Here is a 26414-nt window from a genome sequence, read left to right as displayed (position 1 = left end):
TCGGTTTTGATGAGACTCCTTGCATTGTTATTCATGGTTTTTTCCCCCAATATTGGGGAAAGTGGTGTTTCTTGCTCTATCTTCTGGTCCATGTTGTTCTGGCTGGATCTGTGTATTATACTCTTGGGGTAGATTGTATACATCTTGAAATTGGCGTATCATTTCTGATCTGGTCAACGGTTACATGAATTTTGTATCAAATAAATCAGATTGTGTAGATTGTGGTACTGGTGATAGAGCTGAACCCAGGATGTTCAGTGATATAGACAAGAAATAATTAACTGGCAATAACGCATCACGAAAGACAGGCTGATTAAATACAAATCACAAGGGCCTCGGCCTATTATACGCTATGCAAAAATGAGAGTGGGAGACCGAAATGCTGAGGAGCAGATAGGAGAGAGGCAAAGCGCCTTGAACTTAAGATGTTGAGAATGATTTACAGTCGGCTCTCGACGAAGTTCATCTCGTGTTGGCCCGGCCACTGGGCATCGGGCCAGACTTGACGCAGTCCTTCCCAAATATGCCTGTGAACAATTATTAGCAGTTATTAAACTGATGTTGGATGGGGATAACGTACTTGACATAAATGATTTCCAAACCATCCTTGACTTCCTGTGGGATATCTTTGACGTCTTTGCGGTTGTGGTCTGGCAGAAGCACGGTCTTGACGCCCGCACGCAGAGCACCAATCAGCTTCTCTTTGATACCGCCGACGGGCATGACCCGGCCACGGAGGGAAACCTCGCCGGTCATGGCAATCTGCGGTGGGACAGGCTTGTTGCTGAACAAGGAGATCAAGGCAATAGTGTGGGCAAGACCGGCAGAGGGGCCATCCTTAGGGATTGCGCCAGAGGGGCAGTGGACGTGTAGGCTGCGGCTCTTCATAATATCTTCATTGGGGTCGTGGGTGAGACCGAGCTCGAAGGAGTGTGCTTTCACCCATGTCAGGGCTACTTCCACAGATTCCTTGAGCACATCGCCCAGCTTACCAGTCAGCTGGACACGTCCATTGCCAGGCATGTCTGCAACCTCGATGAACAGGATGCTGCCCTGCCCACCGGTAGAGTAGGCCACAAGGCCTGTGACCACACCGGGACGACTGTGTTCCTCGGCGATCTCTTCCTCGAATCGCTCGATGCCCAGGATATCCTCTAGGTCATCGGCTGACACAACTGGATTATAATCGTTTAGGCGGCCGGAGTCCCCAGCATCGGCATATTGAACGGCCTTGTACCGACATATAGAGCCAAGCTCCCGCTCTAGATTGCGCACACCCGACTCACGGGTGTACCCGGTGATGGTCTTATCAATAACCTCGTCAGACATATTTACCTGACCCTCAGTGAGGCCGTTAGATCGAATCTGCTTCGGGATCAGGTGTTGTTTGGCAATGTGTCTCTTCTCAACAGTAGTATATCCAGACAGGGAGATAGTCTCCATGCGGTCTAGCAGAGGTGCCGGAATCGTGTCCAGGGAGTTGGCAGTAGCAAGGAATAGAACCTTGCTCAGATCGATAGGGATGTTGATGTAGTGGTCAGTGAAGGTGTGATTCTGTTCAGGATCAAGAACCTCCAGCATGGCGGCGGATGGGTCGCCTTGGAAGTTGGCGCCGCCGACCTTGTCAATCTCATCGAGCAGAATGACAGGGTTTGCAACACCGACCTTCTTCAATCCATTCACAATCAAACCAGGCATAGCTGCAACGTATGTGCGTCGGTGGCCCCGAATTTCTGCCTCGTCTCTGACACCACCAAGGGAGATCCGGTGGAATTTTCGGCCAAGCGAGGCGGCAACAGACCTGGCTAGACTGGTCTTACCAGTACCAGGGGGTCCGACCAGAAGTAAGATAGGCGACTTGTCGCCCATACGCTTGGACTTGAGGATCTGAAGGCGTGTCTCTAACGCGACTCGGTCAGACTCTGACAGCAGAGGGACGTCTTTCTCCACATCTCCAACCGCCGAGGCGTCCAAGTCCTTGGATAGTCCTGAGATCTGGCGTTCAACATCCGAGTTTGTGGACTGCTTCAAACGCAACACAGCCAGATACTCCAACAGTCGCTTCTTGATTCGCTCCAGACCGTAGTGATCCTCGTCCAGCTGCTTCCTAGCGTTCTTCAATGTATCTGGTCCAAGCTGATCCTCTGTGACCTTGGTCCATGGAATTTCTGACAAGTTTTCCAGATAAGTCCGGCAGACACCATACTCAGCGTTGGCAGGGTTCATCTTTCGCAGGCGTTTCAATTCCTTGTCCGCAACCTTCCGAGCTTCGGGACTAAGCTGCGCATCATTCAACTTCTGTTGTAGCTCGTCTACTTCACTAGGCTCTTTCTCTTCGTCATTGCCACGCCCGCCAGGGGGTGTCATGCCGGATAGACCTGAAATTGCACGCTTTGCGAGCAGCTCACGCTCACGGGGGTCAATCCGACTGATATCCATTCCGGAGGAGGGGAATGAAGTCGAGCTAACCGAGGTGACCCGGACGCTACTCTTAATATGCTGTGCCTGTCTGGTGAGGATCTCAACAACCCTCTCCAACCGTTCCTTAACATCCAGTGAGCCGAGGATACGTAGCTTCTCCTCAAAGCTTGCGTCAGATACATCTGCCATAAAATCAGCCAGTTTACCCGCCTGTGTCAATTCTGTCTTTGTGATATAAAGCTCAAACTTTCGGGCAACGAGTGGCGAGAGGCGAGATGAAGCTGCCGACAGCAATGAGGAGAGACGTAGGAGAGTGAGAAGCTCCCGCGAGAGCTGTCTCAATTGCTGGAATAGCTCAGCGACTTCTGCGTCACCTTGGCCAGAGTCTAAAAGTGTAGGAAGTATAATTAGCCATGAGATCTCTGTACTTTTTCTGTGGAAACTAACTGGATTCATCATGAATGAAGACCTCGGCCTCGAAGTATGGCCGCTCTCTCAGGACCTTCTTTATTGTGAATCTTTGCGAGCCTTGGACAAGCAAAAATGGCTCGGCGTAGGCCCGGCGCTGAACTCCGATGACTTTGCCAATGGTTCCGCATCGGAAAAGATCCTCTTTCCGTGCCTGACCGGCGTCAATCGAGTCATATTCCTCCTTTCGCTCTGAGTCGGAATCCTCGCCATCGAGGAGCTGATTTCCATCCCGGCTCAGGAACGGTGAGTCGAGTGGGACACAGCCGAAAGTAATAGTATTCGCATCTCGCTTCGGAGGCTTGTCCACGAGTGACGAAAGAAGATTGGCGAGGTCGGGACGGTTGGCGACTGGGATACGTAGAGTCACGCCGGGTAGCAGAACCGAGCCCTTGGCAAGAGGTACGAGGGGGATCTTGGTGGTTCTACCGTTAGATCCCATCATGTATGGGGCCCTGGTGATGGAAATAGGGTGGCAAAGATGGAGGGGATTAAGGTGTAGACTGTATAAGGGGTGGGAATATGAGGAATATGAGGAATGGAGAAATCGGAGAATGTGGAGAGGGAAAAGGTAAATGAACTAAATGACCTCGGGGGGATGGGGATTCCAGAATCACGTCGATGAGAAGTCCGGGGGAGATAAGTCGCATGTCTTGTAATCTCCACGTCCCGAAGCCGAGGTTGACGATCAATGGGGATCTGAATATTCTATTGTTTAATTGCTTATAGTTTGCATTTTATTATTGAGATCTTCGTTGTATGTTAATTTTACTACAAGTATCCGCTTATTTTTTGTTTCCTAAATTATAGATGTATACCTAATATGCTGTGAGGATATACTTAGGACTTGGAATTACCGGATCTTCACGTGTCCCGTGATCGGAGCTCTCCAAATCCACTTTCGCCTCTTCGCCTGACTTTCCTCGGCTGATTGGTCTCCTGCAGGCAATAGCTTCATACAACATACACCCGTGGACGTCTACTCACATTTCCAACCCTGAATTGTCTATTATTAGGCATACAATTGACTTACCCCTCAAAATGGCCACTCCCGCCCCCCAAAAGACCCAAAAGACCATCACTATCGGCACTCGCAAATCTAAACTGGCTCTGCTCCAGACACACATGGTCCTCGACGCTTTGAAGAACGCATTCCCGCAATATGAATATAAAGTCTTCTCCAAAGAGACCGCCGGTGACTTGAACACCACCATCGCACTGCGGGACTTCACCACAAAGAATCTGTGGACGGAGGAATTGGAGGAATTGATGATCAATGGCCAAGTTGATGTCATTGTGCACTCGCTGAAAGGTTTGATAATGCCTCAATCTCAAACAGTGTAGCTGTTTCAACCGGATGATTGCTGACGACGCTTTTCTTGGAAATTCACAGATGTCCCCACTACTCTCCCCTCTTCCTGCAAGCTAGGCCCTAGCATGCCCCGCGAAGATAGCAGGGATGTTCTTGTGGTCAAACAAGGCTTGCCATACAAGAGTTTGTCCGAGATCCCCGCTGGGTCGGTAGTTGGAACCTCGTCCATCCGCCGCACAGCACAATTGGCCCGGAAATACCCCCACCTTAAGGTTCAGGATGTTCGTGGCAACATTGGCACTCGCCTGTCAAAGCTAGACGCTGAAGACAGCCCGTACACCTGTGTCATTCTGGCTGCTGCTGGTCTGCTGCGTCTTGATTTGGCCGATCGTATCACTCAATATCTGGACTCCAAGAACAGCGGCATGCTCTATGCTGTCGGGCAGGGTGCCCTTGGCATCGAAATTCGCAAGGAAGACACTGTTTTGCAGGACATGTTGGACAAGATTGGTCACCAGGATACTACGTTTTCGGTTTTGGCTGAGCGGAGTCTTCTGCGGACTCTCGAGGGAGGTTGCAGTGCCCCGCTGGGCGTTGAAACCGAATGGATCCAAAACGAACAGGGTTCTAAGCAGCTGCGAATGCGGTCTGTTGTTGTCAGTGTCGATGGCAAAGAGTGTGCTCAGGTAGAATTAGAAGCCGATGTCAACTCTGCTGAAAGTGCTGAGGCCTTCGGGATCACCGTCGCCAAGGCCCTGGTGGCTGACGGCGCTGGAGACATCCTCGAGGCCATCCAGCAGAATAAGACCAAGGAGAGCGTCTCTACTGCTGTTTGAATATTCGGATTCATTTTTACTGTAGCATAGACAGATATACCCTGCTAAAAAATGAAGTGAACGAGTTTTCTTGTCTGGAATAGCCGTACTCGCTTTAGGATATTAAGAATATTCGCCCAAAACTCCGTCTATCATGGCTTTTTTGGACTCTAGTAAAGCAGCTCGGTTCATGGCGGGCATTTCAAATCATCCACGGTTCAGTGTATTTCCAGCACCCTTCGGATTAGCTTCCGTGAACTCGTCCCAATTTCGTGCTTTCATCGTTTCCTGGTCGGCAATGTCGTGGTCATCCTCGTCGACTTGCGGTTTGATGCCGGATTTCTCGCCTCCTCCTTCTATCACATTTCCTCGTCTGTGCTCTTCGTCCAAATATTCTTCGATTGTCATCGTAGGAAGATTATGACCTGGTCGAAAGACTCCCTGTTGCATTTCTGCGCGCCGACCCAGCAACGTAAACGGCTGCATTGGCTTTCCTTTGCTATTCAAGATAGGACCGCCTCTTCCTCCTCTCAAAAGCTGCGACGTTGAAGGATCTAAACGCTCTGAGTAATTTAAACCTCCGATATTGCTTCTCTGTCTAGGATCGTCCGTTGGCGGGGGACGGGGTGGCGCGTTACGCATAGCTGAAAGTATCGATAATTCCTGGATCAGAAGATCTAAGGCCTGGAAGGTCTGATGGGTGTAGAGCTGGAGCTCTGCTAGGTAAAGAGAGCGGATGTCATCGTCGTCGCTTTGCAGTCCAGCTTCGTTGCGAGCGAAATACTTCAAATAGGGTAAGCAAGAGCCCTAAATAATATAGGAAGAAATTTCACATACCTCTAGTTTCTGCTTGAGCTCTTTTTCTTCTCGAAAGCGTGTCACTTTAATTTCCCGTCTAGCGGCAGCATCATTGGCTGGCATGAGGGTAAAAGATGTTGGGTTGGCCATGTATTGCTTGAAGAGCTTCTTATCTCCGTCAGAGAGTAGCAGGTACTCATCCAGGCGCATCAAGTATTTCTCATATTCTTCGAGCGCACGCTTCAAGACAGCCTCACGGTCTGAGGTAGCAGCTCGCTGCATGAGCTCGGCCAAATGGTATTCCAATGTCATGTACCTTGGAAAACAAATCAGCCGAATGGTCAACGCAATACCGAAGTCAAGGTAACGTACTGGACATCATTGGTTGAAATATCTTCCAACAACTCATTAGAGCTATATAGCGACAACATGCTCACTTGACGCTGGCATTCTTGAAATTTGGCAATCGCTGTGTTCACCTCGTCTCTGTAGGTCTCGGAGTTGGTGTCACCCCTCAATCCCAAGGCACGATATTGCTCCTTTGCTGATGCAAATAGAGAGCGAAGGTTCTGTGGCTCCTCCATTTCTGATATTGATCTGGTCTGAGTTGGATAGAAGGAAGGGTATTAGAGATGCTTGAGAAGGGCTCGTCCCCGCGATTTGGATCTGAGTTTTGGAAATGCGATAAGATAAGACCAAGCTGTTATCTGATAAGCCTTTGATAAAGCCCAAGGTAGGTACTTCCATTCGGGCTTTTTCAATTGAGTTCTATAAACTTGTTGCTTTATTATAATGGTAGCTATGTACTCGATTGAAAGGGCCCCATTACTTATAAGGCCAAATATGTGATTTCTATGTCAAGTATATATTGATTAATAGGTTTTTTTTGTATTGATATGTCCATTCCATTCCTACAACATTCTACTCACCTTTGTTTATTCTTTCTTCAGGCGATCGTTCTGTTAATATAATTTCACGAATCTATCTCTTAATTCACTTATTTTATCCCGTAAATATGTCTTTTTGGTCTTGGTTAAACATTGTTGATGGGGCGGCCCGCATGTATACATGAATCAGGCAGGCGTGTGATACTTAGGTCATTTGCAAACGATCTCACTATGTGGGAAAGAAAGAAAATGCAATATAGAACATATAATAAACGACCGAAGGAAGCCGGTTATGCATTTTTAGTAAGCCCACGGTGCCAATCTTGTATAGCCCTCTCAATGCATCTATGGATGTACAAAAATGCGATCTATCACTCTCACTTCACTTATGAGAGATTTACGCCTAAGTAGGAAGGAGAAAAATGCGACTGTATGTCGTTGCTTCTTACCAACTTACATACTTCTTCCGCGTCCCCCGCCCCAAAGGGTTGACTTTTCTACTTCTGTCGGCCTATTTGTTCTTCTCCTTCAGCATTTCATCCTCTTCAACAAACCCTAGCTCAGGAAAAAGTGACCAATATGGAGCAAGAAGACACCGCTTCTGATCTGTCTGGCGATGAGGCTGTGGCCCCGCGGCCGACTGAATCCAGCCGACACAGAGCTCAAAATGCCATGTTCACTGCACTGTAAGTTTCCAATGTATCTTAGCTTCAAGGCCAATTTTGCTGACAGCTCGGAAGGCTCGAAGAGCATGTTGTGAATGGATCAAGCAGCGGCTCCAATGGGGATCATGTTAAACTAGCTGATGCGGAACTTTCAACTGCTCGCTTGCTCGCAAATACAGAGCCCGGGGGCGGAGTCCTGGACCCTCGTGAATACCAAATTGAGCTCTTTGAAAGAGCAAGGGCTGGCAACACAATTGCAGTTCTTGACACAGGGTCTGGGAAGACCTTAGTGGCTGTGCTTTTGCTCAAGCATATCCTCCAAATTGAACTCAACAAACGTGCTAATGGTGCAAAACCCCGTGTTGCCTTTTTCCTGGTGGACAGTGTGACATTGGTCTTTCAACAGTCTGCGGTGTTGAGAAACAATCTTGATCAAAGAGTGGCTCATTTTTTCGGCAATCTAGGACCTGATCTTTGGGACAAGCAGACGTGGAACAAACACCTTGAAAAGTACATGGTGATTGTATGCACGGCAGAGATTTTGAACCAGTCCCTACTGAATGGCCATGTGGGAATTGAACAGATCAATCTCCTGATATTCGACGAAGCCCATCATGCTAAGAAGGAGTATCCGTATGCTCGGTATGCAGCCCATTGTTTAATTATAACATGGAAACAAAAGCTGATATCTATTAGTATCATTCGAGACACATATCTCAAAGCGGACCCCGAAAAGCGTCCTAGGATCTTCGGCATGACTGCTTCCCCGGTTGATGCTAAGTGTGACATCGCGGAGGCAGCACTGTGAGCCCCCCCAGAGTAAAGACAGGTGAGAGCTTCTGCTTACTCTAAATAGCCAGCTTGAAACCCTCTTAGACAGTCGCATCGCAACAACATCGGATCTTGCCCTCTTGCGAAATTTCGTGAATAAGCCAATAGAGGAAGAATGGGTTTATGATAAGCTTCCTCCAGTGTTTGAGACCAACTTGCATGGCATTTTGAAAACAAAGTATGGGGATATGCCCATACTTGAAGGCGCATTTCGATTTGCATCGGTGGCAAGTTCAGAATTAGGGGCTTGGTGCGCAGACCAGGTATGGGCCCTCGCCCTGGCGGACGAGGTGCTACCCAAGCTGGAGGGTAGTATTGGCAGAGTCGATTCTGATACTCAGGATTCTGAAAAGACTTCAGAGGAGATCAAGCGAATTCAAGAAGCCAACCAGCTCGTCAAGGAACATATCACAAACCAGGCATTTATGCCGAGTGACCTCAGCTCCAAAGTCGAAATGTTGATGAGAAAGCTGCAAGAGCAATTTTCGAACTCGCCAGATACCAAATGCATTGTATTCACGGAACGGCGCAATACAGCCAAAGTGTTGTTACAGCTATGCGAAAAAGTGCAAATTCCAAACCTCCGTCCCGATGTCTTGGTCGGGCTTCGCAAAGGAGATGCTCTGGGAATGAATTCTACATTTCGTCGGCAGTTCCTTGTCTTGGTCAAGTTCCGAAAAAGTGAAGTCAACTGTTTGGTGAGCTTTAACATAAAAAATAATAACCCCTTGTCTACAATATCTAACCATTCGCAGTTTGCAACATCTGTCGCAGAGGAAGGTCTTGATATCCCGGACTGTAACCTTGTGGTTAGGTAGGTCACCTAGCATCTAATTCATTCGTGTTGCATCTACTGACCGGGAAAGATTCGATCTGTATGACACGGTTATTCAGTACGTCCAAAGCCGAGGGCGTGCCAGACGCACCGACTCAAGGGTAAGGTCCCCCCAAATTGTATTGCAATTACTTTACTCATTAATTTACAGTATGCAACGATGGTGGAAAGTGGTAATCGCAATCACAGTATGAGACTACAGGAAGTTCGAAGAGCTGAGGTAAGGGCTCTTTCCCAAGTGGAATTGCACTGCAACCGACTGACAGGAGTAGCATCTCATGAAGAATTTCTGCAATATGCTGCCGGATGATCGAAAATTGTACGGAGATGATCATGATGTGGGAGGACTTATTCACGAGGAAGATCGGAAGAGGACATACACCATCCCAAGCACAGGTGCCATGTTGACCTATCGCCACGCGATTGGTGTTCTGACACGATTTGCCAGCTCATTGGTAAGACCCAAAGTTTCCTTAATGAATTTCATCATCAAAACTAACGGGGACAAAATCTCAGCAATACGAAAATGACATCTCGGCATCCGTCACATACATCGTTATGTCAGAAAATGAATCATTTAGCTGTGAGATAATCTTGCCAGAGAAGTCGCCTGTGCGAAGAGTGATTGGATGTTCCGAATCAAAGAAATCACTAGCTAAGCAGTCTGCTGCTTTTGATGCATGCCTGCTACTTCGCAAAAAGAATCTATTGGATGGGCATTTCAACTCTGTCTACCACAAGCGTCTACCGGCGATGCGCAATGCTAGATTAGCCATTACTTCAAAGAAGACTGACCAGTACAGAATGCGTACTAAGCCCTCAATTTGGGCTAGACAACAGGGAACCACTCCAACACGCCTATACGCGATAGTTATTCGTCTCATCCCATCAGAGCCTCTGAATCGAGCTCACGGAAGTATCGTATTGCTGACACGAGAGCGGATCACATTGATGCCAACTTTTCCAGTCTTCTTGGATGATGATATCGAGACAACCGTCCAATCTTTGTGCATTGATGAGTGCCTTAAGGTTTCTTCTGAAGAGCTCAGAATTCTGACTACATTTACACTTGCTGTTTTCCACGACGTGTTTCACAAAACCTACAAGCACGTTGCTGAACAGTTTCCATACTGGCTTGCGCCTGTTCGAGGAGATGTGGACATCAGAACGTCAGCAAGCCTCCTTGACATAATTGACTGGGTGGCATTGCACTATGTCCAAGATAACCCCAAGCTCATGTGGTCCCCTGATATGGAGCCAAAATCCTTGCTGACACGATTCATCTACGATGACTGGAATGGAAAGTATCGATACTTTCCGCTTGCTATAGATCCCAATCTACGCCCTTCAGACCCACCTCCATCCTATGCACCATCTCGAAAGTGGTCAGAGGACATAATGAATTGGTCCTTAAGCTTAAGCAAAAACTCACGCCCAAAATTCTTTAATCGATGTATCTGGGCCCAACCAGTCTTACAGGCAGAGTTGGTTTGCCTTAGGCGGAATTTTCTTGACAAAGCGGCTGAGGAAGAAAAAGAATCTAACTCTAGATGCGTCATTTGCCCTCAGCCGCTGGTTTTATCGGCGGTCAGTTTTGCAACGTTGTGTGTTTCGTCTCACCTAACATGCTAATATGTAACTCAGATTTCCATGCCTGTGGCCGCGACGTGTTTTGTCTTTCCAGCAATTATCACGCGAATGGAGTCTTACCTAATTGCCCAGGAAGCATGTGAAATGTTAGGTCTGGGTGGTATCAAGCTCGAATATGCTCTGGAGGCCTTCACCAAGGATTCGGACAACACCGAAGAGCACCGGAGCTTACAGATTCACGTCCAGCGAGGGATGGGGAAAAATTATGAACGCCTTGAATTACTAGGGGACTCTGTCTTGAAGATGGCAACATCAATCTCGCTCTTCGTTCGAAACCCCGACGATGATGAATACGACTACCACGTGAACAGAATGTGTCTCATCTGCAACAAGAACCTGTTCAAAAACGCCACTGAACTGAAGCTATACGAATACATACGTAGTCGTGGATTCTCTCGGTATGTATTTTTTATTTCGTCCTAACAAGTGAGTATAATTGACAGTCAACCATAGGCATATGTGGTACCCCCCAGGTCTTTCGCTTGAGTATGGTCGGGACCACGCCAAGTTTTTTGCTAGTGAGGGCAAGCACTCCTTAGCCGAGAAAACTATAGCGGATGTTTGTGAGGCATTGATAGGCGCCTCGTTACTTTCAGGAGGCGATGACAATCGCTATGATCTAGCCACCAAAGCTGTGACCGTATTCGTCAACAGTCCGAACCACACGGCAACCTCGTGGAAAGACTATATCTCGGCGTATTGCATTCCCTCATACCAGAGCAGAACAGCCGATGGATTTGAAAAAAACTTGGCTCAACAGATATTTGAGAAAGTAGGTTACGAGTTCAAATATCCCCGTCTTCTGAGGTCGGCTTTCACACATCCATCTTATCCTTTGGCATGGGCCAAGGTGCCTTGCTACCAGCGGCTTGAGTTCTTGGGTGATGCACTCCTAGATATGGTGTGCGTAGAACACTTGTTTCATCGATTCCCCAACCGAGATCCGCAGTGGTTGACGGAACACAAGGTCTGTGATTTTTTTTTTTTTAGTAAAGCCAAGTCACGTAATTTCCGACTGACATTAATCAATAGATGGCTATGGTGTCCAACAAATTTCTCGGTGCTTTGGCTGTGAAGCTGGGGCTTCATCTTCATCTTCAGCATTTCAGCAGTCCCCTCATGACCCAAAACAGCAAATACGTAGAGGAACTTCAACTTGCAGAGAGCGAAAGCAATGGAGAAGTAGACTATTGGCTCTCAACGTCAGATTCTCCGAAGGTAAGTTCCATATATAATATAATATCGACATAGTCAACATACTCACGGAATTACAGTGTCTTCCCGACATGCTTGAAGCTTATCTCGGTGCCATATTTGTTGATTCTGGCTTTGACTTCTCAGTGATTGAGGCCTTCTTCAAAAAGCACATCCTGCCATTCTTCCACGACATGTCTATCTATGACACATTTGCAAACAGACACCCAACGGTAAGGTCATTTCCTTCCACTGAGATTTTACTTTGGTACTGATAGATCACAGACATTCCTTCATAGTCAAATGACTCACAACTACCGTTGTACCGAATACTGCTTAAAATCTGGAGAGATTCCTGCCGTGGAGGGAGAAACTCCAAGGGTCTTTGCTGCAGTTATGGTGCATGGCGAGTCCATTGCCAATGCAGTCGCATCTTCTAGTCGGTATGCTAAAGTGAAGGCTAGCACCCGGGCGTTAGCTGTTCTTGATGGGATGTCACTATCTGAGTTCCAGGAGAAGTATCACTGTTCTTGTCAAGGTGGACAGCTCACAGTGGACCGTGCAAATATCGGGACGGCTGTTTGAAGAAGGGAGACGTTGTGAAGGATAGCTCAGAACTTTGTTCTTTTGTTTTTTTCTAGTGGTATTTCCAGAATAAGATATTGAGGTCCTATTTGGATCCCAGAAATGAGAACGTCCTCTGTACTCAACATAAAATATAAGGTGAAGCTTATACTTCGAACGGGCCAGGGAGCCATGGATGAGCATCACATGGGGGTCGTGTCACGCTTAACCTAATGAGGAATAGTGTGCATCCCCCTGAAGTAAAGCAAACACGCCGCGTATCATTTTAATCTTTAACAGACACCAGGATTCAGGACGGTACAGGCCTGGGAATTATCCTTCCATTTTTAATCTATTAGATTTCTTTCTTCTTTTCAGCCTTTGTCATTATTCTTTTGCTCTGTTTTCCCGGCTTCCCCTCGACGCGATCTCAACATTCCAAACAACCCGATCCGCGCTCCTATTATTCCTTATCGCCGATGAACACTTCGAATTCGTCACAATAATATCGGCATTATGGAGGTCGCCTCATCAGGTGTGCCAAATGGGGCCTCAACACCCGAGACCGCAGCTCTTGTTGATTCCGGAGCGGTCATTCAGTACTTGACCGAAGTGCTCCAAGTGACACTGGGAGCCCAGAGATCCGAGTTGGAAAGCGCTGGAAGCTTGCTTTCGGAATTAAAATACAATGAAACGCTGCAGCGATGTACGCGATTTGCCCTAGAAGCGCAAGTCGCACTCTATGTGCAAAAGGACATTGTGACAGTGGAGGAAACCAACGGCGAGACGGAGGACCAAGGTACGTCCGAGCCAAGCGCTGAGGCATTGGATGATATGGTGCTAATTATATGGGCGAAGAAACATCGGTGCAATATGTCTACAACCTCTCTTCCGATATTTCGTCCGCTCCTACAACCGTGTCTTCGGTGGCCATCATCAAACGACCCGCTCCAATTGACATGAGTCTTCCGATAGCCTCGCAGGTCCAAGTCATGAATCTTCCTGGTCCCGCTTCGCTCAGCAATACCTCCGCTCAGCAGGGAAATTCCATGTCGCCGTACCAGATCCTACATTTGATGATACACCATGGTCTCAGTCCTTATTTCGAATCCTACACTCGTAGCCAGGAGACAGCCGTCGGCACGAAATCGAAAACCGATACAGAGGCGAAGACTGGTATTCCGGGGACCAAGAAGAGATTCGCAGACTTGGAACTGGGGTTGATGCACCTTCAGCAGAATGTGGAGATTCCAGCTCTGAACCTGCCTCTTCACGAAGTGGTACAAGCTGCTCTGAAGGATGCGGAACTACGTGGAATCAAGCCATCGGTTGAGTTGATCCCATCGACAGTACTGGAGAGCAGCGCTTTCACGAACAGCATTCAGAATGTCGTGAACGGTTGGATCAGGTCCATCCAGACTATCACTAAGATGTCCCGCGACCCGGACAGTGAGTCTGCATCCCCTGAGGTCAACTTCTGGCTATCCCTGGAGGCCGCATTGGAGGGAATCGATGCTCAGCTTCAAAGCGAGGGTGTTCGGTTAACTATGGACATTCTTCGCCATGCAAAACGTTACCAGCCGACCCTCAGTTTCGTGGCGGACACTGGGTTGAAAGAGGCCACTGAACTGGTCCAGAAGTACAACCAGCTGATGCGAGACTTCCCTCTCGATGAGCTCCTCTCTGCAACTTCTCTGCAAAAGGTTCAGGAATCCCTGAACTTGATCTTCACTCATCTAAATAAGAAATTGAAGATTTGCCCCTATCCCATTAAGCGGGCTCTTTCACTTGTGGAAGCTATCTCGGGTGATCTTGACAAGAAGATCCACGAGCTTATCACTGGACGTACCATTTTGCATTTGGATTACCGTGAGTTCCGTTCTTTGATGAAGACCACACAAGCAATCTGGCGTACTTGGGACGAGAACTTGAAGGAGTTCACCAACGTTGCGCGTGAATCAACACGCCGCCGTAACGAAAAGTTCATCCCAATCAAAATCAATGCGAGACACGACAAAACCCGCGAGCGGGTGAAGTACGTCGACACATTCAGGATCAACCATGAACAGCTCCAGAAAACCATTATCAACGTCCTAGGACCCAACAGCTCTTCATCTAATGAGAATGGAGCTGGAGTTGATGCTGATGGTGCTGTGATAGTGGAAGAGATTGGTGACGTTGATGCTGTGGAGGAAGTTGCGCATGCCTACGCTGCCCTCAAGAACGTAGATGTGCTGGACGTTTCACCAGAGGGATCTCTTACTTGGGAGCAGGCTGAGATTGCCTACAGTGAGCGTACTTCCCGTGTAGAGAATTCTATCATTGCTCGTCTACGGGACCGTCTAGCGACTGCCAGGAATGCCAATGAGATGTTCCGTGTGTTCTCAAAGTTCAACGCCCTCCTCGTTCGTCCTAAGATCCGTGGTGCAATTGGCGAATACCAAACGCAACTTATTGACAATGTGAAACGAGATATCAGTGCTTTGCATGAGCGCTTCAAGCAGCAGTACGGTAATTCGGAAGCTCATGCCATGGCCCAATTACGGGACCTGCCACCTGTGTCGGGCGCCATTATCTGGACCCGTCAGATTGAGCACCAGCTTAATGGCTACATGCGCAAGGTCGAAAACGTCTTGGGTGAGAACTGGCACCTACACGCCGAGGGCCAGAAATTGCAGAATGAAGGCAACTTGTTCCGCAAGAAGCTCGATACCCGGCCTGTCTTTGAATCATGGCTGTGGGACGTTCAACGGCGGCATTTTACAATCGCTGGACGGCTGTTTAATGTTGTGCGCAACCGATCAGCAGGAAACGTTTTGGAGCTGGCGGTCAACTTCGATGCTCAGATCATTGCTCTCTTCAAGGAGGTTCGCAATCTCATCTGGCTTAACTTCCAGGTTCCTCATGCCGTCAGTAATATCTCGAAGGAGGCGAAGCGTGTTTACCCCTACGCCATTAGTCTGATGGAGAGCGTTCGCACTCTGTTGCAGACGAATCGAGCAATTGCGTCGATGGTAGGTGTCAATATGCTGCTCAACGGCTACATGAACGATGTGCAGACTATGGTTGCTAAGGGTATCCCTCTCCGGTGGGAGTCCTTTGTCCATTCATACGAGCTACATGTCAAGCAGTCTGCATTGGCAAATGGTGCCATTGAGTCATCTTTGCCTGGTCGTTCTGAAAGCAAGCATGTCCAATTTGTCCGCGAGTTTGCCATTTCGGCATCCACACTTCAAGCAAAAACTACTGTGCTTGACACCATCAACGAGAACATTCAGAAATCCATCCATGAGCTCAAGACATGCCCTTACGACGCATCAGCTTTCAAGCAACGCCTGGACAGCATTCAAGTTTCTGTTGATAAACTAAACCTCGAAAACTACGTGAACCTTGGATACTGGGTTGCCGAGCTTAATAGAAGCATCGAAGCAATTCTGCGTGAGCGACTTATTCGTGCTGTGCGCGAGTGGATCGTGACCTTCCAAGGCACCAACCATGAGAACTCGACTTCTCATCATCAGCTTGCAACGGCCGAAACGGATGCCTTGAATTATAAGATACAGTTCCCTGAACTCTTCCACGAGATTTTGATGAAGAATCAAGTCCTCCACCTGGACCCACCGTTGCAATTCGCACGCGCAAGCTGGTTCTCCCACTTTGATTCCTGGCTCGGTGTGATTTGCAATCTGGAAAAGATCAAACCCTCTCGTTACCAGATTTCCATTGTTGTGCAAAATGTTCGCTTGTCTGAAGTCTGCTTCTCCGACCTCCCGCAAACTTGCACCGATGAGCTCAACCAAGTCTACAATGTTGTCGAGTCCAGACTGAAGGACGTTTCGGAGTATGTTGATAAGTGGCTGCAGTTCCAGTCACTTTGGGACCTTCGGTCCGAGCAGGTCTATGAGATCCTGGGAGATGATCTGTCTCAATGGCTTCAACTACTTCAAGAAATTAGAAAGAGCCGGGCCACATTTGACACTTCCGAAGTCAGCCGCGCCTTCGGAAACATCAGGATTGACTACGAGCAAGTCCAAACCAAGGTGAATGCCAAATACGACCAGTGGCAGCATGAGATCCTCGTGAAGTTCGGTGCCAAGCTTGGCGGCCGTATGAGAGAGGTTCATTCTGAGATTGCTGCTGCCCGCAGGGACTTGGAAGGCCAAACCCTGGAGGCTTCTTCAACGGCCCATGCTGTGTCTTTTATTACCATTGTTCAGCAGTGTAAACGGAAGACTCGAGTCTGGGAGCCCGAGGTCGATCTCTTCCGTCAAGGTCAAACCACTCTCGCCCGCCAGCGTTACCAATTCCCGTATGACTGGCTTCACGTTGAGAATGTTGATGGTGAATGGGCTGCGCTCAACGAGCTGCTTAGCCGCAAGAGCAAAATTGTCAATGAGCAAACGGAAGGCCTGCGTGCAAAGATTAGCGCCGAAGACCATGTCATTGCCGGCAAGATCGCCGAAGTTATTAGCCAATGGAATGACGAGAAGCCGGTCTCTGGCACTATTCCACCTGAGGAAGCATCTCGTACCTTGAGCTCTTTCCAGTCTCGTCTCGAGTCACTCCAGTCTGAGTTTGAGATGGTATCCAAGGCCAAGGAAGCTCTCGATCTCCCTCCAAGTTCAGAGTCCTCACTTCCCCCGATCCTTGAGGAGGTCCAGGACTTCATGTCTGTCTGGGCTGCTCTAGCAACTATTTGGAATAGTCTCAATGACCTTCGCGATGGGCTGTGGACTAGCGTGCAACCCAGGAAGCTCCGACAATCCCTCGACAATTTGATCAAAATGACCAAGGAGATGCCCAGTCGCATGAGGCAATATGCAGCCTTCGAACATATTCAGAATGTCCTTCGGCAGCTGCTCAAGGTCAACTCCCTTTTGTCGGACATGAAATCTGAAGCCGTCAAGGAAAGACACTGGCACAAAATTTACAAGAGCCTTAAACCAGACAAGCGTTTCTCACTTGTCTCTTTGACTCTTGGTGATGTTTGGGATTTGCAACTCGCATCAAGCGATTCCATCATTCGCGCCATCATTGCACAGGCCCAAGGTGAAATGGCATTGGAAGAATTCCTGAAGTCTGTTCGCGAGACTTGGCAAAACTATTCTCTGGACCTAGTGCACTACCAGAACAAATGCCGCCTGATCAAAGGCTTCGACGACCTGTTCGCCAAGTGTAGCGAAAATCTCAATTCCCTTCAGGCCATGAGACATTCTCCGTACTACAAAGAATTCGAAGAAGAAGCCACATCCTGGGAGGATAAACTGAACCGAGTCCATGTTCTTTTCGACGTCTGGATCGATGTCCAGCGACAATGGGTCTACCTTGAAGGTGTCTTCACAGGCAATGCTGACATCAAGCATCTTCTTCCCTTGGAATCGGGCCGTTTCCAGAATATCAACTCCGAATTCTTTGCTGTCATGAAGAAGGTGTACAAGTCTCCATTTGTGTTGGATATTCTCGCGATTGTTGACGTACAAAAGTCCCTGGAGAGACTGGCTGATTTACTCAATAAAATCCAAAAAGCGCTTGGTGAATACTTGGAGCGTGAACGTGTCTCATTCCCTCGGTTCTACTTTGTTGGAGACGAGGATTTGTTGGAGATTATCGGTAACAGCAATGACATTTTCCGCGTCGCCAAGCATTTCAAGAAGATGTTTGCTGGAATGTCAGGCCTTGTCATGGATGACGATAACAATATTGTTGCATTCACCTCAAAGGAGGGCGAAGAAGTCCGTTTGAAGAAAGAAGTCAACCTTCTCAAGACTCCTCGAATCAATGACTGGCTCTCCGCGCTAGAGACCAACATGAAGTTGACTTTAGCTGAGCTTCTTGGCGAGGCTATTGAACAATTCGGCGTTCTTTACCATAGCAGCGATGTAGACCGAACTGCTTTCAACGACTACCTCTCCAACTACCCTGCTCAGATCGTGGTCCTTGCCAGTCAGGTTACTTGGACCAACGCAGTGCAACAATCGTTGGAGGAAGGAGGTGCAACTCTCCCCTCGTTGCACGGTTCCGAAGTTCGGATTCTCGAGTTGTTGGCCGCCACAGTGCTTGGTGAACTTGATGCGATCACTCGCAAGAAGTGTGAGCATATGATCACGGAGTTCGTCCACCAACGCGACTGCATCTCCAAGCTCATTAGTCTCAATGCTACTACACCCACGCACTACCATTGGCTCCTCCAGATGCGTTATGTCTTCAACGATTCGGTTGATTTCTTGGAGCGCCTGTATGTCCACATGGCCAATGCTAAGCTCGCCTACGGATTTGAGTATCTGGGTGTGCCTGAGCGTCTTGTTCGCACGCCTCTCACAGATCGTTGTTTCCTCACCCTTACCCAAGCTCTTTGCCAGCGACTGGGTGGTTCACCTTATGGTCCTGCTGGTACCGGAAAAACCGAGTCGGTCAAGGCATTGGGCCTGCAACTCGGTCGTTTCACCCTTGTCTTCTGTTGTGACGACACATTCGATTTCCAAGCAATGGGTCGGATTTTCCTCGGTATCTGCCAGGTTGGTGCGTGGGGTTGCTTTGACGAGTTCAATCGTCTGGAAGAGCGTATTCTGTCAGCCGTTTCTCAGCAAATCCAGAACATCCAGATCGGTCTGAAAACTGGTGGAGATGGCGAAAAGGCCCAAATCGAACTCGTTGGAAGACGACTCGCTGTGAACTCCAACACCGGAATTTTCATTACCATGAACCCTGGTTATGCTGGTCGTTCCAACTTGCCAGACAACTTAAAGAAGCTGTTCCGCAGTGTTGCCATGTCCAAACCGGACAAGGAACTCATTGCGGAAGTGATGCTTTTCTCCCAAGGTTTCAAGCAGGCCAAGCCTCTCTCCAAACACACCGTTCCCTTCTTCGACCACTGCGCTTCACGACTCTCCAAGCAGGCTCATTACGACTTCGGTCTCCGTGCATTGAAGAGTGTGCTTGTTAGCTCAGGTGGTCTTAAGCGCGCCCGTCTTGCCAACGCCGAGGGAGAGCTTGGGCCCGAGGATGTTATTGAACCTCAGATTATTGTTCAAAGTCTCCGGGAGACAATCGCCCCTAAGCTTATTCAACAAGACGTGGAAATCATGTTGGACATTCAGGTGCAAGACTTCCCTGGCGTGGATTATGTGCCTGCCAACTTCGAGAAACTTACCCAGGCGATCCGTGATATTGCTACCAAAGAGCAACATCTCGTCGACAGTGAGATGTGGATTACCAAGGCGCTGCAACTCTACCAAATCCAATGCATCCACCATGGTGTCATGATGGTTGGTAAGTCAGGAGCTGGTAAATCGGCTGCCTGGAAGATTCTACTACAAGCAATGCAGCGCATTGAAGGCGTTGAGGGCGTCTCCCACATCATCGACTCCAAGGTCATGTCTAAGGAGTCTCTCTATGGTAACCTAGACAGCACTACCCGTGAATGGACGGACGGTCTCTTCACTGGAATTCTAAGAAAGATCGTTGACAACCTCCGAGGCGAGGACAGCAAACGTCACTGGATCGTTTTCGACGGAGACGTTGATCCTGAGTGGGTTGAGAACTTGAACAGTGTTCTAGACGACAACAAACTCCTCACTCTCCCCAATGGAGAGCGTCTCAACCTACCTTCCAATGTTCGCATCATGTTCGAAGTTGAAAGTTTGAAATATGCCACGCTTGCCACCGTCAGTCGCTGCGGTATGGTGTGGTTCAATGCCGACACTGTTACTCCAACCATGATGATTTCCAACTACGTCGAAAGCCTCAGGACAAAGACGTTCGAGGACCTGGATGAAGACAGCGCGCCTGCAGGAACTGCAGCAATCCGGACACAGGATGCCCAAGACACAGTTGCAACAATTCTCAAACAGTTCCTTGAGGTTGATGATCTGGTCCTCAAAGCTTTGGAGGAAGCAAAGAAATACAATCATATCATGGAGTTTACAGATATCCGTGCTCTCAACACTCTCTTCAGCTTGCTGAACAAGGCGTGCCGAAACGTTCTCGAATACAATGCCCAGCATCCAGATTTCCCCTTGGACCCTGAACAAATCGAGTCTTATATGTCCAAGAAGCTTCTTCTGACACTGGTCTGGTCTCTTACCGGTGATTGTCCACTAAGTGACCGCAAGGCATTTGGAAAATACATCACTGGAATGTCTACTATAGATCTTCCGCCGGATGGCGATTCATCTCTTATTGACTACGATGTCAGTCTCCCCAAGTCTGACTGGACCAGCTGGCATTCACAGGTGCCAACGATTGACATTAATACACATTCCGTCACTCAAACCGATGTGATTATCCCCACGGTCGATACTGTCCGCCACGAGGATGTGCTGTACTCGTGGCTTGCCGAGCATAAGCCCTTGTTGCTTTGCGGTCCTCCTGGATCTGGTAAGACCATGACATTGTTTGCCGCGCTCCGAAAGCTCCCGAACATGGAGGTTGTTGGTCTCAACTTCTCGAGTGCCACCACACCTGATCTCTTGGTCAAGACCTTTGAGCAGTATTGTGAGTACAAGAAGACTCTCAATGGTGTGGTGATGTCTCCGAACCAGATCGGCCGCTGGCTTGTCATTTTCTGTGACGAGATCAATCTTCCGGCCCCTGATCGCTACGGCACTCAGCGCGCGATCTCCTTCCTGCGACAACTTGTGGAACAGAATGGCTTCTGGAGGACTACTGACAAGACCTGGGTTACTCTTGATCGCATTCAATTTGTTGGTGCCTGTAACCCTCCTACGGATGCTGGTCGTACGCCGATGGCCGAGAGATTCCTGCGTCATGCGCCGCTGATTATGGTCGATTATCCTGGTGAAATCTCTCTCAACCAGATTTATGGCACATTCAACTCTGCTGTGCTTAAAATCCTTCCGTTGCTGCGCGGATACTCTGAAGCCCTCACTAGGGCTATGGTTCAGTTCTATCTCGAATCCCAGACTCGCTTCACCCCCCAGATCCAGCCCCACTACGTGTACTCGCCTCGTGAGCTCACCAGATGGGTCCGTGGTCTGTACGAGGCAATCAAGCCACTGGAAACACTTTCTGTTGAAGGCCTGGTCCGCATTTGGGCGCACGAAGCCCTGCGTCTATTCCAGGACAGACTCGTGGATGAAGAGGAGAGAGCTTGGACAGCAGATGCTGTTCGCCGCATTGCATTGGAACATTTCCCTACAATTGATGAGCAGGAAGCACTGAAGGGCCCAATCCTGTTCTCTAACTGGCTGTCCAAAAACTACGTCCCTGTCGAACAGGAGAGTCTGCGTGACTTTGTGAAGGCACGTCTAAGAACCTTCTGTGAGGAGGAGGTGGATGTTCCACTTGTGTTGTTCAACGATGTCCTTGAACACGCGCTACGTATCGATCGAGTCTTCCGCCAGCCTCAAGGTCATCTCATTCTTATCGGTGTGAGCGGAAGTGGAAAGACAACCCTATCTCGCTTCGTCGCTTGGATGAATGGTTTGAAGGTCTTCCAGATCAAGGTGCACGGAAAGTACTCTTCGGAAGACTTCGACGATGATCTCCGTAGCGTTCTTCGCAGGGCAGGATGCAAGGGCGAAAAGATTTGTTTCATTATGGACGAGTCAAACGTCCTAGACTCTGGATTCCTGGAACGCATGAACACTTTGCTTGCAAACGCAGAAGTCCCTGGTCTCTTCGAGGGCGATGAATTCTCCTCATTGATGACTGCTTGTAAAGAGGGCGCCCAACGTCAAGGCTTGCTTCTCGACTCGCAGGAGGAGCTGTACAAGTGGTTTACCTCACAAATTGTGAAGAACCTGCACGTTGTGTTTACCATGAACCCGCCAGAAGAGGGCCTATCTTCAAAGGCAGCTACTAGTCCCGCCTTGTTTAATCGTTGTGTCTTGAACTGGATGGGTGACTGGTCTGACCAAGCCCTGTTCCAGGTTGGCTCCGAGCTCACTCAATCGGTCGATCTGGACAAGCCGAACTTTATCTCACCTGATAGCATCCCAGTGGCGTATCGCGAGTTAGCTCTCCCGGCATCGCACAGAGACACTGTTGTCAATTCCATGGTGTATATTCACCACTCTTTGCATCGCTTCAATGGGCGACTTCAGAAGCAACAAGGCCGAGTCACTTTCCTCACCCCTCGCCATTATCTTGACTTTGTGGCGCAGTACGTCAAGCTGTTCAACGAGAAGCGCGAGGATCTCGAGGAACAACAGCGTCACCTGAACATTGGTCTCGAAAAGCTTCATGACACCGTCGACAAAGTGAGCGACCTTCGAGCTAGTCTCGCACAAAAGAAGACACAATTGGAGAAGAAGGATATGGAAGCAAACGAGAAGCTGCAGCGTATGGTTGCTGATCAGCAGGAGGCAGAACAGCGGAAGCACGTTTCATTGGAAGTGCAGGCCGCGTTGGAGATTCAAGAGAAGGAAGTCGCAACTCGGAAAGAAGTTGTCCTGCACGATCTGGCCCGGGCTGAACCCGCTGTCCTGGAAGCCCAGAAGAGTGTGAGCAACATCAAACGTCAACACCTCACGGAAGTTCGGTCCATGGGTAATCCTCCGGCCAGCGTCCGACTTGCCCTGGAAGCCGTCTGCACACTTCTCGGTCACACCGTAGACAGTTGGAAAACGATCCAAGGTCTCATTCGTCGGGATGATTTCATTGCCAGTATCGTCAACTATGACAATGAGCGCCAGATGACGCGCAGGCACCGTACCAAGATGCAGAATGAGTTCCTTTCAAAGGAAGACTTCACATATGAGCGAGTCAACCGCGCTAGTAAGGCCTGTGGTCCTCTAGTGCAATGGGTCGAAGCCCAGGTCAACTACTCTGCAATCCTCGATCGTGTTGGTCCTTTGCGTGACGAGGTGGATCAACTCGAGGAGCAAGCCCTGCAAACCAAGGCCGAAGCTCAGGCCATTGAAAATACCATCAACGACCTCGAAAGCAGCATCGCTACTTACAAGGCCGAGTACGCGGCCCTCATCAGCGAGACACAGGCGATCAAGACCGAGATGAATCGCGTTCAGTTCAAGGTCGACCGCAGTGTTCGTTTGCTTGACAGTTTGTCCTCTGAGCGTGAGCGCTGGGAAGATGGGAGCAAGTCATTCGAAACTCAGATCAGTACCCTGGTTGGCGATGTCCTCATTGCGGCTGCATTCCTTGCATATGCCGGTCTTTACGATCAGCAATTCCGTAAAGCAATGGCTGAGGACTGGGTCCATCAGCTGGGTGCCTCTGGCATTGACTTCAAGCCTCACAACCCAATCACAGAATACTTGTCCAGTGCTGATGAGCGTCTGACCTGGCAGAGTCATTCTCTTCCCGTTGACGACCTTTGCACTGAGAACGCTATCATCCTTAAGAGATTTAACAGATACCCGCTTATTGTTGATCCATCTGGCCGTATTACAGAATTCTTACAGAAGGAAAGCAAAGACCGCAAGCTCACCGTCACGAGTTTCCTGGACGATTCCTTTGTCAAGCAATTGGAGAGCGCGTTGCGGTTCGGTAATCCCATCCTTATCCAGGATGCCGAGCACCTGGACCCTATTCTCAATCACGTCCTCAACAAGGAATACCAAAAGACTGGTGGTCGTGTTCTCATTCAATTGGGCAAGCAAGAAATTGATTTCTCGCCATCCTTCAAGCTCTTCCTATCGACCCGGGATCCATCTGCCTCGTTCCCGCCGGATATTTGCAGTCGTACCACCTTCGTCAACTTCACTGTTACCCAAAGCAGCTTGCAAACACAGTCTTTGAATGATGTCCTCAAATTCGAGCGGCCGGATGTCGATGAACGTCGCAACAATCTCGTCAAGATGCAAGGAGAATTCAAGGTCCACCTTCGACAACTTGAGAAGCGTCTTCTGCAAGCCCTCAACGAATCCCGTGGTAACATTCTCGATGATGACAATGTCATTGAAACTCTCGAGACTCTCAAGAAAGAGGCTGCCGATATCTCTCTGAAGATGGACGAGACTGAAGGCGTCATGCACGAGGTGGATAACGTTACGCAGAAGTACAGCATCATTGCCCGTTCGTGCAGCGCCGTATTTGCGGTTCTGGAACAGCTTCACCACATCAACCACTTCTACCAGTTCTCTCTGCAATACTTTGTCGACATTTTTAACTCGGTTCTCTACCAGAACAAGCGCCTTGCCCAGGAGAAAGATTACTCTGCGCGTGTCCAGATCATTGTCAGGGACCTGTTCATCAACACCTACCAGCGAACCTCACTGGGTCTCGTCCAGAAGGATCGCATTACCCTCGCTATCCTGCTTGCTCAAGCTACTCCATTCCCCATGGACCGGACCATTCTCGACCGTGTCCTGGATGAGACAGTGGAGGGTACGGATTTTTCAACTGCTGTGGACGCCCGCGACCAAGTGATGACGAAGTTGGCCAACATGTCCCTCTTCAAAGACCATCTTTCAAATGTCACCCAAGAACAGTGGGACCGCTTCTTCGATGAGGAACTTGCAGAGAACGTCGTTCCGGTTATGTGGGACGAAAGCGTGTCTCAACTCGACCAGCTCCTTCGGTCCTTGCTCCTTGTCAAGATCTGTCGCATGGACCGATTTGTGCCCAGCGCCGAGCGTTTCATCGAGGCGGTGTTTGGCCGCGAGCTCTTCGAGGGTGGTGCCGACCTCAAGGACGTAGTTGACCAAGTCACTGCAACCAGACCCATCGCGCTGAGCTCAAGCCCTGGCTTCGATGCCAGTTACAAGGTTGATGCCCTTGTCGAAGCTACACACGCAACCTGCGCCAACATCGCTATGGGATCCAACGAAGGTCTCGAAAGTGCTGACAAGGCCATCAGCAACGCAGCTGCAGTCGGCAACTGGGTTCTGGTCAAGAACGTCCACCTGGCGCCTGCTTGGCTGCAGAGTCTTGAAAAGAGGCTGGATTCCCTCAAGCCACACAAGGAATTCCGCCTCTTCTTGTCCATGGAGTCCAGCCCGAAGATTCCTGTCAATCTGATCCGCGCCTCGCGTGTGCTGATGTACGAACAGCCCGCGGGTGTGCGTGCCAACATGAAGGACTCGCTCTCTTCACTGAGTGTAAGAGCCAGCAAGGCTCCCGTCGAAAAGGCCCGTGTCTACCTCTTGCTCTGCTTCTTGCACGCTGTCGTTCAGGAAAGACTCCGCTACGCACCAAGCCTTGGATGGAAGGGCTTCTGGGAATTCAATGATAGTGACGTAAGTACCCCCAAGCCCATTTATTATCTATAAAGACACTAACGGTTCCTCCCTAGTACGAATGTTCAGCCTTCATCATCGACCACTGGGTCGATGCAGTATCCCAAGGCCGTTCCAATGTTGCTCCGCAAAAGATTCCGTGGGAGATGATCCGCGCTCTTATCGCAGAGATGTACGGTGGTAAAATTGACGACGCGGGCGACTACCAGGACCTCGAGAACCTGGTCAATAGCTTCATCACAGCCGCCGCCTTCGAAGACGGCTACAAGCTCGTCTCAGGTGTCGAAAACGATAACCTTTTGACACTGCCGGATACCACTAGCATGCGCGACTTCGTCGCTTGGGTTAATAACCTGCCGGAGCGTGAGCCCCCTACCTACCTGGGTCTTCCTGCCAATGCCGAGAAGCTCTTGCTCGTTGGCCATGGCCGTAAGATGATTTCTGATCTTTCGCGGATTACGACTCTTCTTGATGAAGGAGAGCAGTTGATGGTCGATAATTGATCTGTACTTGTTTGTGTTTGATTCTTTCTTGGTGTTCTTAGAGAAGGGTTGGGTTCTTGTTTTAAGTTCAATTGTACTTTATGCAATTTTTGCACCTTTCTTTGTACATTTTTCTCATATTTGAGGATCAGCAACGAAACTGTTTGATCTTTCCTGTACAATTATTTGTAGTTTTCACCTCGTTGCGGCCTACATATAGTATTTTACATATTACGAGTCCAATGAAGCCCAACCTCGTTGCGTATCTACGAACGTATCTTCAGGATATAGTCAAAATAGCATTAAGTATCATGTATACAGTCTGTGGATTA

General features: G+C 49.0%; 5 protein-coding genes across 5 annotated transcripts; 3 read left to right on the top strand and 2 right to left on the bottom strand.

Moving 5' to 3' along the window:
- Positions 1–439: 439 nt before the first annotated feature.
- On the bottom strand, positions 440–3331 carry N7500_000598 (putative LON domain serine protease; the record flags this gene model as incomplete). Its single annotated transcript, XM_056671744.1, has 3 exons — positions 440–527; positions 581–2807; positions 2869–3331. The coding sequence occupies 3 exons, from the start codon at positions 3329–3331 to the stop codon at positions 440–442; spliced, it is 2778 nt and encodes a 925-aa protein (XP_056537317.1).
- A 599-nt stretch (positions 3332–3930) lies between these two features.
- N7500_000597 (porphobilinogen deaminase) lies at positions 3931–5037 on the top strand (the record flags this gene model as incomplete). The annotated part of the gene is made up of 2 exons (XM_056671743.1): positions 3931–4201; positions 4283–5037. 2 exons carry the CDS (start codon positions 3931–3933, stop codon positions 5035–5037), a joined length of 1026 nt encoding a protein of 341 aa, XP_056537316.1.
- Positions 5038–5223: 186 nt separating this feature from the next.
- Positions 5224–6398, bottom strand: N7500_000596 (IGBP1/TAP42 family protein; the record flags this gene model as incomplete). Its single annotated transcript, XM_056671742.1, has 3 exons — positions 5224–5799; positions 5854–6130; positions 6187–6398. The coding sequence occupies 3 exons, from the start codon at positions 6396–6398 to the stop codon at positions 5224–5226; spliced, it is 1065 nt and encodes a 354-aa protein (XP_056537315.1).
- Positions 6399–7280: 882 nt separating this feature from the next.
- Positions 7281–12461, top strand: N7500_000595 (uncharacterized protein; the record flags this gene model as incomplete). The annotated part of the gene is made up of 14 exons (XM_056671741.1): positions 7281–7387; positions 7442–8008; positions 8063–8170; positions 8223–8895; positions 8953–9011; positions 9064–9133; positions 9184–9252; positions 9305–9487; positions 9549–10619; positions 10677–11080; positions 11136–11649; positions 11715–11900; positions 11957–12109; positions 12162–12461. The coding sequence occupies 14 exons, from the start codon at positions 7281–7283 to the stop codon at positions 12459–12461; spliced, it is 4464 nt and encodes a 1487-aa protein (XP_056537314.1).
- Positions 12462–12956: 495 nt separating this feature from the next.
- N7500_000594 (uncharacterized protein) lies at positions 12957–26103 on the top strand (the record flags this gene model as incomplete). The annotated part of the gene is made up of 3 exons (XM_056671740.1): positions 12957–13239; positions 13299–25600; positions 25657–26103. 3 exons carry the CDS (start codon positions 12957–12959, stop codon positions 26101–26103), a joined length of 13032 nt encoding a protein of 4343 aa, XP_056537313.1.
- Positions 26104–26414: the final 311 nt, after the last annotated feature.

This window comes from Penicillium coprophilum (genome assembly GCF_028826855.1).
Source record: "Penicillium coprophilum strain IBT 35676 chromosome Unknown utg000001l_segment0_segment0, whole genome shotgun sequence".
Taxonomy (NCBI): domain Eukaryota; kingdom Fungi; phylum Ascomycota; class Eurotiomycetes; order Eurotiales; family Aspergillaceae; genus Penicillium; species Penicillium coprophilum.
This window is presented reverse-complemented; position numbering and strand designations above follow the sequence as displayed.